Below are 12,371 nucleotides of genomic sequence, written 5' to 3' on the forward strand. Positions count from 1 at the left end.
GATAAAAAGGACATTGTTTTCTCCATGTTTTAATAAGCGTAAAAAAACACAAAACTAGAAGGAGCCATTTGGCTGTTTTCATTTTTCTTTATAAATTAAAAACGAAAACTATTATCTATTTTTTGTTGTTTTCGACTTACCAAACAAGTTTTTTGTTATTGGAAACAAAAAAAAAAACAAAAAAAAAAAATGGTCATTGGAAACTGAAAACTATGAAGAAGAAAAAAACAGTTACCAAACATATTTTCTTATAGTTTTAAAAGAGCATTTGGTAACTAGTGACTTTGACATAGCCCTCCCAATTGGTGATAACCATGAAGTAGCCCTCTAGATTGCACCCCTTGTTCTGTACCTCTCCATGTGATATCCTACATTCTTCTTAATTTGGATGGAAGCAAAATAAGAGGATTTGATACCTAAAAGAAAACCCAAATTGAGATGTGGCTAAAAACTTGGTCAAGAAATTAAAGAACAGTATGTTTATTGTTTAAGGTTTACTTTTCCTATCTTACTAGGGATCAAAAATCCACTAGAATTTTTAGAGTAGTCTACTATGTAAAGTTCTTTAAATCCTCACTTTTCTTTTATAATAAAAGGTCTAAATTGTACCAACTACCAAGCCATCAATACACCACCAAACTCATCTAAGATAATTGTTTTATACTTTCCCTCTCCAAAAACTAGGTTGTTATTGTGTATTGTGGGAGTATACTCTCTCCTTCTTACAGGGAGTTGGGTCCCACCTATCATGAATTCACCTTTATGTGAGAGGAAGTATACTCTCAAAGTAAAACAATAATCTTCTCCAAATTTTGAAGTTCGCCCCCCTTTTCGCCCTCCTTTTCGTAGGGAATGGTAGGTTGTATTGTGACATTAATTTGTTTTCTGAAAATCCAATTCTTAAAACTTTAGGGACCATAAATTTTTATCTGTGCTATTGGTAGTTTTTCACGTGTCTGTCATAGGGCAGTGAGGCTCAAAGTGGATTTACTTGACTTGGAACTCATATGATATCAATATGTATCTGTTCAAACTTCAAACTTCAAACTTCAATGGGATATGATTATGTTGCGCACATGATGTGCAAGTGGCTCTGTTAGAAGCATGGGATTGTTACCTATAAGTTATAACAAAATAGTCCAATTTCCACATTAACTGAAAAAGAGAAAATACCCTCTGATCATGGGATTCTTAAATCATATGTTAAAGCTATAGCAATTCTTGATATGATATATCTCATCTGAAGATTCTGAACTACCAAAGAGAGAGAGAGAGAGTTGGAGGTAAACTCAAATATCAACTTAATTGGCAATATCTGATTGGGGCCTGGCTTTGTCAAATATGGGTCAGTCCAAAATTCGATCAGGCCTAAGTTTTTTTTAATAAAAAATTATTTGTGTATTCACGTTGCTTTGATTATTTTATTCATTTTTGCGTTCACAAATTTTTTTTTTAATGCGTTCACACTGCTTTTTATTTTATTTAGATATATTATTTTATTTTAATAGATATATTATTTTATTGTGTTGAAAATTAAAATATATCTACTTATGCTGGATGTTTTATAAAGTAAATAGATAAAATAAATAAAGTAATTTTTTTGTAGTATCAAATAACTAAAAAAAATTAACTCCATCAATGTGAATGCTATAAGAGATTCAGTTTGTTTGTTAACCCACAAACTGAAATGCCCCACCAAAGCCAAACACTTTCCTAAATTAAATAAACGATGTTCTCCAAAAAAAAAAAAAAAAAAAAAAAAAAAAAAAAAACTCTCAAACTTATCCTCCTCAAACCACCTTTCAAACTTTTCTTATAACTTTTTATTGGAATTTTGAAAACCTAAGCGTTAAATTGCATATTTATTTATGTTTTTAACACACATGTTAAATTTCATTCAAATTGAATGTTATTTACCATTCGATCAATAAATTTATTCTTAAACAATACTTAGATACAATACTTAAATGTTGTTCCTTAAGTTTCTCATCTTAAAATTTTGTCATGTAACTTTTTTCTCATAAGATAGAAATGTATTTTTTAATTAAATTATCATATGGCATAATCTTAAAAAAAGAACTTAAGAAATAGTCTATATGTATGTTTTATCTTTTATTTTTTAATGCATAACTTTAGATCACAAAAACTTTTTTAAACACTTATTAATTTTGTAATTTTGGAAAAATAGGAAGATACATGGTAATGAGATTTTCAAAATTCATATATCAAATGAAAGAGAAGTTTGAAAGTTTCTCTCAAACAAACCATTTCCCATCCTTAAATTCCATTAGGATTCTTATTCCAGTACCATTACCTCTACCATTACCATTACGCTTATAGCAAGCAAGGTGATAACGTAAACTAGAAAAAAGAAAAAAGAAAAAAAAAAACAAGAGAAAACCAATAAATAGAAGAAGAGCTCACAGAGAGTTGTAAAAGAATCAACCCCATTAGATTGGATCCCACATTCACACACGTAAACGAAGAACGAAAAGAATTTCCCACAAACTCCGAAAAGCTCAGAAATCAACTAGACTCCACCTCCACCTAGGGTTTTCCACAATCGTCGAAGAGAGAGAGAGAAGATGGTTCTGACGCAGAAGCTTCACGAAGCGTTCAAAGGAACGGTGGAGAGAATCACAGGTCCTCGCACCGTCTCCGCCTTCAAAGAGAAAGGCGTTCTCAGCATCTCCGAGTTCGTCATCGCCGGCGATAACCTCGTCTCCAAATGCCCTACCTGGTCCTGGTACTCCATTCCGTTTCTTCTTCGCCTTCCAAAAACCAAATCAGAACCTTTAAATTTGCTCAATTCATAGCTCAATTTTACCTTTTATACAATTTTCGCTCAAATTTTAGGTCTCACAATATAGAATTTAGCTTCAAATTTTTGAAAAAAAAAATTTCCATTGTTTTTGTATTTCTTGTTAAAATTTGATTTTTAGAGTTTTTTTTATTTATTTAATTTTAATTAGATTGAATTTATTTCAATGGATTTTTTGTAATGTGATTATGTCAGGGAATCAGGCGAGCCAAACAAGAGGAAGTCATACTTGCCACCAGAGAAGCAGTTCTTAATTACTAGAAATGGTAAAAACTAAAACTTTACTTTGATTTTTACGTGTTTTTTAAATGTGATAATGTGTGATGTTTTTGGTAACAGCTACTATAATGGTTTGTTTTGGTTTTGAACTCATTTGACCATAATGATGACAGTAAAAAAGTAAATTTACAGATACAAACCATTTTACAAATCGCGGTTCTCATCTGGGTCCACCGCATCAGCAATTTGTAAAATAGTTTGAGGTTTTAGGCTTTTCGCATTTTCCAAAAAGTAATAAAATTGACTGATGTTTTATAAGTTTCCTTCTTTATTGTTGATGCTAATAATGGTTTTTATCAGTTCACTTTTTGGCCACTAGAAAGTGTGAATGAGTGTGGGGAAGGTGGGGGAACCAAAGGGGTTTTTGGATCTTATTATGTTTGCTGTTTCGCTATCCCAAAAGTCCAAAAAAAAATAAAAGTTAATTGGCCCCAGTTGGTGTCCAAAAAATTATATCTGAAGTTGTTTAGTTTAATTACCCTGTATTTTTTCTGCAATCAAAAGGGCAGTAATGGTTTGTAGATTGATGATTGAAGCAAATAGAACTAAAAATAGAAAAAGAAAAGGATGAAATTACGCATATCAGCAGTGTTTTGTGCAAGAAGTTGGATGTTTTTAGGAAATGTTCTGTTATTTTTTTCATTTACTTTGGTGATTAGAGTTCGCCTTCTCTTTGTATTCATGCATTTTGATCGTGGTTACAACATTATATTCAGTAAATTCCTAATTAGTTCCACAGCCTCCACCAATAAGTTAGTACTCAACATGCAAATCCTTCTCCCATAATTATAGGATGGAGGGTGATGACATGGGTTCAAGACCCACTAGGTGTATATGTGTGTGTAATTGAATATATTCGTTACAATAGTTTTTTTTTTAATACTTTGGATTTTTTTATTGGTAGATTATTACGAAGGATAACTACATTTTGGAATTATGCAAATTACTGGGAAGCAAAACTTCTTCTATTCTCTCTCTGATTGTAATTTTTTATTCTGTAAAACGCACTCTTATATTCTTTGAATGAATAGATAAAGTAATGATAAACCGGTCACTTGTTGTTCAGTCCCTTGTCTACGAAGGGCTGCATCAGTTGAAGAGGAATATGAAGCTGCAGGTGGGGAGGTTCTTCTTGATAACGAAGACAATGACGGCTGGTTGGCAACCCATGGGAAGCCAAAGGGTATGTCCACTTGTAGCGTACATCCGAATTATAAGTCATTATTATTTATACTTATATGTCTTCTTTCCTTTCTGAAGATAAAAGCGATGAGGCAGAAAACTTGCCTTCTATGGAGACTTTAGAAATCAGCGGCAAGAACAAGACTGTAAAGTCAATACCCTCACACTTTGGGGATCAAGATGAAGAAGATATTCCTGACATGGCTGATTACGAAGAACCTGACAATATTGAAACAGATGCTGTAAGTTTTTACATTTGTGTAACCTGCAATGTTTTAGTACTTAATTATGCATTCAGGCACGTTTGTGAAAGATTGAAACCTCATGGTTGAACTACATGACTTTTCTTATTCACTCACTCTCTCTCTCTCTCTCTCTCTGTGGTGTATTGATGGTCTGGTGAAGTAGCTAACTTACCAGTGTTGGCAATTCAGTGGATTCATGATAATGTCATATTTCCATGCCAGGAAAAACATCTTATAGCCATACAATCATGTGATCATAGACCATTGGGCAGTAGTTTGCAATGCTATAATACTCAATCTTACATTCACATATGGAAGGACTAAAGTCAGCTATCAATGTATGTGGGGCATGTAAGGGTGGCAGGGTGCTATAGCTTCTTAGAATTTCATGTTCAAATTGTATTGTTAAGCTCTATACATGACCTTAAAGATTAAAGGAGATGGGGTTTTTGTTTGGCTGTCCGGTAATTCAGCGAATCACATGGTGGGAGCTCAAGGGTTGCATGATAATATTGGTGTTACTATATCTAGTAAAGTAAAACTTTAAATTTGGATGTTAAAGATATATTCTAGGTGGTGCTAATTTGTTTATCCTGGTGATTTATTTATAGTAGCATATGACTGTGGTCTTTTGGTATAGGTCCACTATTTCGAACGGCCTTTCTCTAAGTCTCTTGCATATAATAAAGTTTTTTTTTTTTTTTTCTCCCGAAATTAGTATAATTAACTTCAATCTTGTCTTTTTGTCTTGAATGGATTTTTCTGCGTTACCAATTTATTCTATGAACTATTGATTTATGTTGTTGTCTTGAACCTGTGTTCTTCAGGCAACACTTCCATCCACATATCTTGTTGCTGAGGAACCTGATGATGACAATATTTTACGGACTCGAACCTATGATGTCAGCATCACGTAAGATCTATTATTAATTCCTTTTTTTTTTACTAGTGTTGCTTCTCTTAAAATGGTGGAGCCCCCTGCTTCTTGAAGGATAGAGTTCCCCTTTCTTTTTGGGTTCATTTCTAATATTGTGGTGACGAATTTCTTTAAGTAGCTGGGTCAGAATGTAGTAGATTACTGCAATTATAAATATTTTTTCCTGTATAATCTTCAAACATTTATAGAAATAGTACCTTTATTTCATTGCACCAATATCTTGTCTAATTTTTCCATGTTTCCAGGTATGACAAATACTATCAAACTCCTCGTGTGTGGCTCACTGGGTATGATGAGGTTTGTCTCAGTAATTACGTGTTTTTTTTTGTTTTGAGGTTCCTAAGGGTATTAAAATTTGCTTAGTTTGTTTGATTGGATGACCACTATGAGTGGTCTTTCTATCCTTGTTGGATTTTGTAGATTTGTGTACTTCTCTAAGCAAAAGTAACTTTTGCTTAGTTTCTTGTCTTCCTTAGTACAAGGCCTGTGTACCACAAAAGCAGTTTGTACTATTCCTATTTTCTTTTAATAATTTCCTTTTACCTATAAAGAAAGGGAAATTTGCTAGAGGTTTTTGTATGATAATATCATTTGCTTTTCATACCAAGAGGTGTTTAGCAAACCAAGCAGCTTGAGCTAGAATGTTGAATTAGGATTTAACAAATCCAGTTAAGGTCTTCCTGTTGAGATCCCACAAATTGAGCAGAGCTGAGCCAAGGTCAAGCCTTAGTTCAGATTGCATTAGATAAGCCAAGCACACAAAGCTTCCAGGTCTGTCATGCTGAGCCCAAACACCTCACCTCTTGGCTCAGCATGGCCTTATTTACTTTTTCTCATGCTATTCTAACACGCTTATCACTTCAGTTATGTTATATATTTCATATATGTCAACAAAACTTACATATCTTTACTGATTGTGAAAATCGCAAAGAGAAAAGGAAGTGAGTTAGACACAGAGAAGATACTTGGACCAAACAAAAAGTATCTTGGAAAAATTGGCCATTGTTGTCATTGTTGTCAAGGCTAGCATATGCATTGATGAATCTGTTCTTTATAGGCATAATGAATATTCATTAAGAAGCTAAAATAGTTTGACTACTGTCTCCATTCATTATAAGAAATTAAAACAGTGAACAAAGTCAAAGCGAATAAGAGAAAAAGAAATTCTTCAAGTTCCCCCACTGCCTTTTTCTGGTTGCTGATGTACAAAATGGTGTTTTTATATGTTTGCATTGTCGGGCGAAATGTTATCTTGGGTCGATCATTTTATTCATTTAAATATGCAACTTTTCATTTGACATATTCATTCAAAGGACTTATTGAAATTCCCTTTGCAATTGTGATAGTCAAGGATGCTTTTGCAACCAGAGCTTGTACTTGAAGATGTTAGTCAAGATCATGCACGCAAAACAGTAAGTTTTTCCTTTGAAGTTATATATATATATATTTAAAAGTAAATTCCTTTGAAGTTAAGCATTTTCTCGTTTGTATAATCAGCATATGTCCACTATATGTTGTTTCTCCTTGATGCAGCGTTTACTTGATTCTTTTTTATAGCATCTTTTTTAATGTTACGAAATGGATATTCACACCTCAACAGTCTAGTATTATAAATATTGTTTCGCTTAATACTTTAACCCTAAAAGTTCCTTTTCAGGCTACAATGATAGTTAAATATCAGTCTATATTTTTAGATATCTGTTAAATTTTATGAGATTTTCACCCATAAATTATTTAGTTCTCTATCTTTATCCCTCCTCATGTTATGTCTTCTCCATGCTTACCTTCAGAGCCTTTTCATTTTCTTCTTTTATTGGAACATAGATAAGTTGCAATTCAGTGCTACAGTACCAGTGTCTGCTATTTTGGAATCCATAGATACCTGCTGGTCCATTTTTTCATTGTTAGCAATTGCTTTTGCAGACATAAAATCATGTGTAAAGCGCCCACACATGATACATTTGTCCTTGTCCAAATGGATTAATATTAGATGCAGATATCTGTTGTAATTTACATTGTGATACCTTTTCTGTTATGCAAGTTGAACTTTAGGCTCTTGGTGTCCTTAGTTCTGGTAAGCCTTATACATGATATGTGCTACTGAACAATGGCGGACAGGGTGAGGATCCTTTGTGAAAATAATATTATATTTACATGTTCCACATGCACCACCTTCTGATGCAATTGCTTTTTAAAATTAATTTTGTGGGTACAGGTAACCATTGAGGACCATCCACACTTGCCTGGAAAGCATGCATCAGTGCATCCATGCCGACATGGGGCTGTGATGAAAAAGATCATTGATGTACTGATGTCACATGGAGTTGAACCAGAAGTTGATAAGTACTTTTCACTCTCTCAAATCACTTAAATCAGTAGTTTTAAATTGGAACCATCTTTACTTCCAAAGGCACGATATTTCACACCTAACAGTTGTCTTTAAAACTTGAATTCAAAGGCTATATGCTTTTAGAATCATATATATTTTGAATTGGAAACATCATTATATAGGTAATTGGTCTGTTATCTCCCATTGCTTGAAATCATACTAGTGCATAGGTGGGCCCCACCACTATCTCCTTTGCCTCCACCTTTACCACTGCCTGGACTGCAGCTACTTGAAATATTAATGATTTTCTATGCAAGTCAAATGATATAAAAATATTTTCAGGAGCATTTTTAGAGTCACAGCTAGACACAAGAAAACAAGTAATTTTTCTGAAAAATGTTTTCCACCAAAACAGTGTGTTAATAAGTAACACACTACCTTTAAGCTCTCGAGTCTTGATGCCCTTGCTTGGATCCTGCCAAAACCAATCTTAACCTTCTACAATCTCCCAACTAAGCAACTATGGAAAAACACTTGCTCAAGTGCACAATAAATGTGCCAGTAAAAACAGGTGCATACACAAGTATACTCAAAGACGTAATTTTACAAATGCTGCCTCGTTTGCTTATAATTTTTACATAATTCAGATAATGATCTGTATTCTTACTATCTCTATATGAATTCTTTAGGTACCTTTTCTTATTCTTGAAATTTGTTGCCTCTGTAATTCCAACAATTGAATATGACTACACCATGGACTTTGATCTTGGTAGCTCCAGCAATTAATTCAAAGGTAATTCTATATATGTATAGACAAGGTCCTTGCATTCCTTTTGTGTACATAACATGTTAGAATTAACATATTATGTCTCCACTAGAAACATGATTGTTTGCACGCTTTGTCATATCTTAAGATCATGTTACAGAAATTAACAAGGTGATTGAATTTCCCAGGGAAATAAAAATTGCACCATCACATTTCCTGTATGATTGTGGTATCAATGGTCATTAAAATTGATAATCTCGTTTTTTGCTTACAACAAGAGGGGTGGGGGGGATTCGAACTCAGGTTCTCTAAATGGGATAGCTCGGTAATGCCACTAAGATACAAGGCTTTTGGCCTTAAAAACGATGATCATCTATTGTAGATTATGGCGTTTTATTACCCTTCATTGAATAAGATAGATATTAAATGCGAGATGATAGGTTGGTCTTCAACAGAATTCAAGTAATCTAGGGGTTACGCGTTAAAAGGATGAATATATATCTGTGCTTTGTCTAGGACATAATTTTTCTTTGCTTTATTTTTAGCTCGACGATGTTGCAATTTACTTTATTTTGCTACTATATTACAGATACTAGTTGCAACTTCAGCATGAAGGTGATTAAAATGTGAAGTTAAACAATGTTGTAAGTTGTAACTACTACTAATGGTGTTGTCTGTTGACTTAGCCATTATTGTACAGTCTAAACTATTTGATTGGATCGTCTTTTGGATGCTGAATGTGTTATTGGAAGCCACCATTCACATTATTAGTGAATGATGGTTTTGTATAGTGGAAGTTCTATTTATCTTTACTGTCTGTTTTATAAGATAGTAGAATTGCCATTTGCCATATTTTGACCGGGTTCAATCACTGATACATGCTAATCGAAAGTCAAAAAACATACCTTAACAACGGGTGAATGACTCAAGTATAAATGCAAGCGCCCTGTTAATGCATACAAAGCTTTTATGAGTGAGTTTGGTTCAACTTTTTGACATTATGTTTTTTGAAAAAGTGAGGGTTTTAAAAAGTGCAGTATGAAACTGGGTTTTTTGTAAAAGCTAAGTGTTTAATAAAAGTTGTTAAAAAGTGCATTTTGAAAAAGCTAACTGTTTAGTTAGTACTTATAAAAGTGACAGTTTGAGAGGTAAATTATAAAAAATAAAAAAACAATGTATATATAAGAAAGTTTATTTCATACTTAAATCAATTACTTCATATATTTACTAAAAAAACTAATTAATAATAATAATAATAATAAAAAAATATATTATTGGTATTATTTTAATAATGTTTGTGTTTAGTTCTTTTTAGTGTCATAATTATTTGTTGTTAATTAAATTTAAATAATTTTCATCATCATGAAGCACAAAATGAAAATGTAAAAAGATGATAAATTGTACTACATAAAAATGTAAAAAGATAATAAAATACATACCAATAATCCAAGTTTAACTTGTACGGCATAAAAATGTAAAAAATTGTATTACATAAGTTCTGCAACTGCTGCAACATCTCTAAATATTCTATCAAGTTGTTGTAGATTTTGTAGACCTTTATGTTGAAATTTTGAAGTTTTGGATATTTCCTACAAAATTTAATTGTCATTTCACTTATATTACAATAATATACATAACTATTTCAAACTAGTTACATATTAATAAAATACTCAACTCACCTTCAATTTCTATGTCCCACCAATTATCACTAGCATTAATCGTTCCCTTCACTGCATCCTAACTTAAACTTGTGTCAAGAACCTTCAATTTTTCCCACTGTCCAATCTGCTTTTTATACATCCCACCTACTTTTTAATTGGTCCTTGTCATAGTTTAGACTGGTCTCATCACAAAATTTGATCACCAAATTGCTCCAACCTTTGGGACTTAAGGCAGCAAATATTCTTCTATTCCCAGCTTCAATCTCTTCCACACAAAAGTTACAAAAAGTAGTTATCCAACTTAGATTTCCCCATAATGCTATTGTTTTTTTTGCTTCAGAGCTGGAAGTAATGTATTTACCCATCTATAGAGTTGAGCAAACATAAGAAATGCAAAAAATAGAATTCATAATAATAAACTCTTTTGCCACAAAGGACAAGCATTTTACAAACCATGACAATGAATCAAACACTGAATAATTAACATAACTAGTCGCGAACCCGCGTGTTGCACGTGATAATATTTTTAGGATTATCTCATTAAATTTATTTTTTGCAGTTTAGACTAATTTAATAAATAGTAATGTATTTCATAATCATATTTTCATTTATTATATGAACAATCACAAATGTAATATATATAATTTTTTTCATGAAAACAATACAATTTTTCTCAAGAATTCAAAAGGTAACAAAAATATTAATTTTTTTAATAAAAATTATTTATAACATTTTGTGTATCGTTAAAAAAGTATATTGAATTTGAATTTTTTTTTTAAAAAAAAAATCTTTTTTAAATCCAATTGTATCTAGTGTACAATCAAAAACACCAAAAAACTTATATAAAAAAAGTCAACAAAAATTACAATTCAAAAAAAGAAAGGGAAAAATAAAAATCACATTAAAATCAAACTTCTTCTTCCGAATATGTAAAACATTTTAAACGTGATGTGATTAAGCCAAATACCCAATGCATAATCAAATTCAAAAATTTTAATAAGATTTTGAAGTGACGTAATAGAAATATGTCATTATTCCCAAGAAAAAAAGTGTTGATTATAACTTTATATATAATGATTATAACCAAGAGTACAAAGGGGAAATTTAGACAAATTTTTTCGTACAAATAAGAAGCATTGTGTTAATACCATCATAATCTAATCTAACACCTAATCCAACATATGAAAAATGAGTAGATAAATAAATAATTTTAAACACAATTGAATTTTTTTTTCTTAAAAATATCAAAGAATACACAAATGAGATAAAGAATATGAGCAATACAAAATATTTGTAAATGCTTAAAACAATTACTCATGCATCTAAAAATATCATATAAAGACATAACAATTTGCTGCTAATTTGGTAATCAAAATATTTACAAATAATGAAAGAAAATTGCACAGATACCATCTTCTTCAACTGCATTAACTGTTCTTCATCGTATTGTCCAAACTATCCAGCTATTTTCCAAATAAACTAAAACCAGCCAACAACACAAAATATGGACATATTATAATATGATTTTTCCCTAAATTTGGTCAACAACATTAAAACTATTTTGTGTTGTAAATAAAATGATAAAAAAAAAAATACTTGCATCAAGTAACACATATAAATTAGTCAATAATAAGACAATGGGAGTACAAACCTCATAAAAAATCCAACAAAAAAATGAAAAAATAAAAAGAGAGAGAGAGAGAGAGGGTGAGAAATAACCTTTTTGTGTGGGAAAAATTTGTGTAAAATGGGAGTAAGTGAAAAATTTATAGTAAGAAGATGAGAATAAGAAAAGTCAAAATAAAGGAAGATAAAGGGACAAAATTATATATAAAGTTAAAACCGTCTAAGAGGAATATATATAGACAATAATTAGTTATAACATCAAGATTAATGTAGGTGAATATGTAAAATTAAAACCATCTAAGATGAATTTGTAAAGCCAATGTATTTATATATTTAATATTGTCAAAAAAAAATTAAAGGTAAAAAATAATTATGAAAAACAATAATAATGTGGTAATGACATGGAGGATGAGGTGGCTTAACAGGAGTATAGTAACAATAAATACTACGTTTCAGCTTTTAGATATATATAGATTACTCCAAAAGCACCAACCCACCATTGCATGAGATTGATTCCAAAAATCA

The 12,371-nt window shown here is 31.5% G+C and overlaps 1 protein-coding gene across 1 annotated transcript; it reads left to right on the forward strand.

Moving 5' to 3' along the window:
* Positions 1-2,325: 2,325 nt before the first annotated feature.
* LOC115987209 (autophagy-related protein 3) lies at positions 2,326-9,371 on the forward strand. Its single transcript, XM_031110713.1, has 10 exons — positions 2,326-2,746; positions 3,017-3,087; positions 4,167-4,283; positions 4,361-4,524; positions 5,355-5,440; positions 5,710-5,761; positions 6,811-6,876; positions 7,680-7,807; positions 8,483-8,586; positions 9,149-9,371. Exons 1-9 carry the CDS (start codon positions 2,586-2,588, stop codon positions 8,577-8,579), a joined length of 942 nt encoding a protein of 313 aa, XP_030966573.1. The 5' UTR covers positions 2,326-2,585; the 3' UTR covers positions 8,580-8,586; positions 9,149-9,371.
* Positions 9,372-12,371: the final 3,000 nt, after the last annotated feature.

This window comes from Quercus lobata, chromosome 4, assembly GCF_001633185.2.
Source record: "Quercus lobata isolate SW786 chromosome 4, ValleyOak3.0 Primary Assembly, whole genome shotgun sequence".
Lineage (NCBI taxonomy): Eukaryota > Viridiplantae > Streptophyta > Magnoliopsida > Fagales > Fagaceae > Quercus > Quercus lobata.

Coding starts and splice junctions, on each gene's coding strand:
- LOC115987209 (XM_031110713.1), top strand. CDS start 2,586: ATGGTTCTGACGCAGAAGCTTCACGAAGCGTTCAAAGGAACGGTGGAG. Junction 4,284..4,360: donor AACCCATGGGAAGCCAAAGG/GTATGTCCACTT, acceptor TCCTTTCTGAAG/ATAAAAGCGATGAGGCAGAA. Junction 4,525..5,354: donor ACAATATTGAAACAGATGCT/GTAAGTTTTTAC, acceptor TGTGTTCTTCAG/GCAACACTTCCATCCACATA.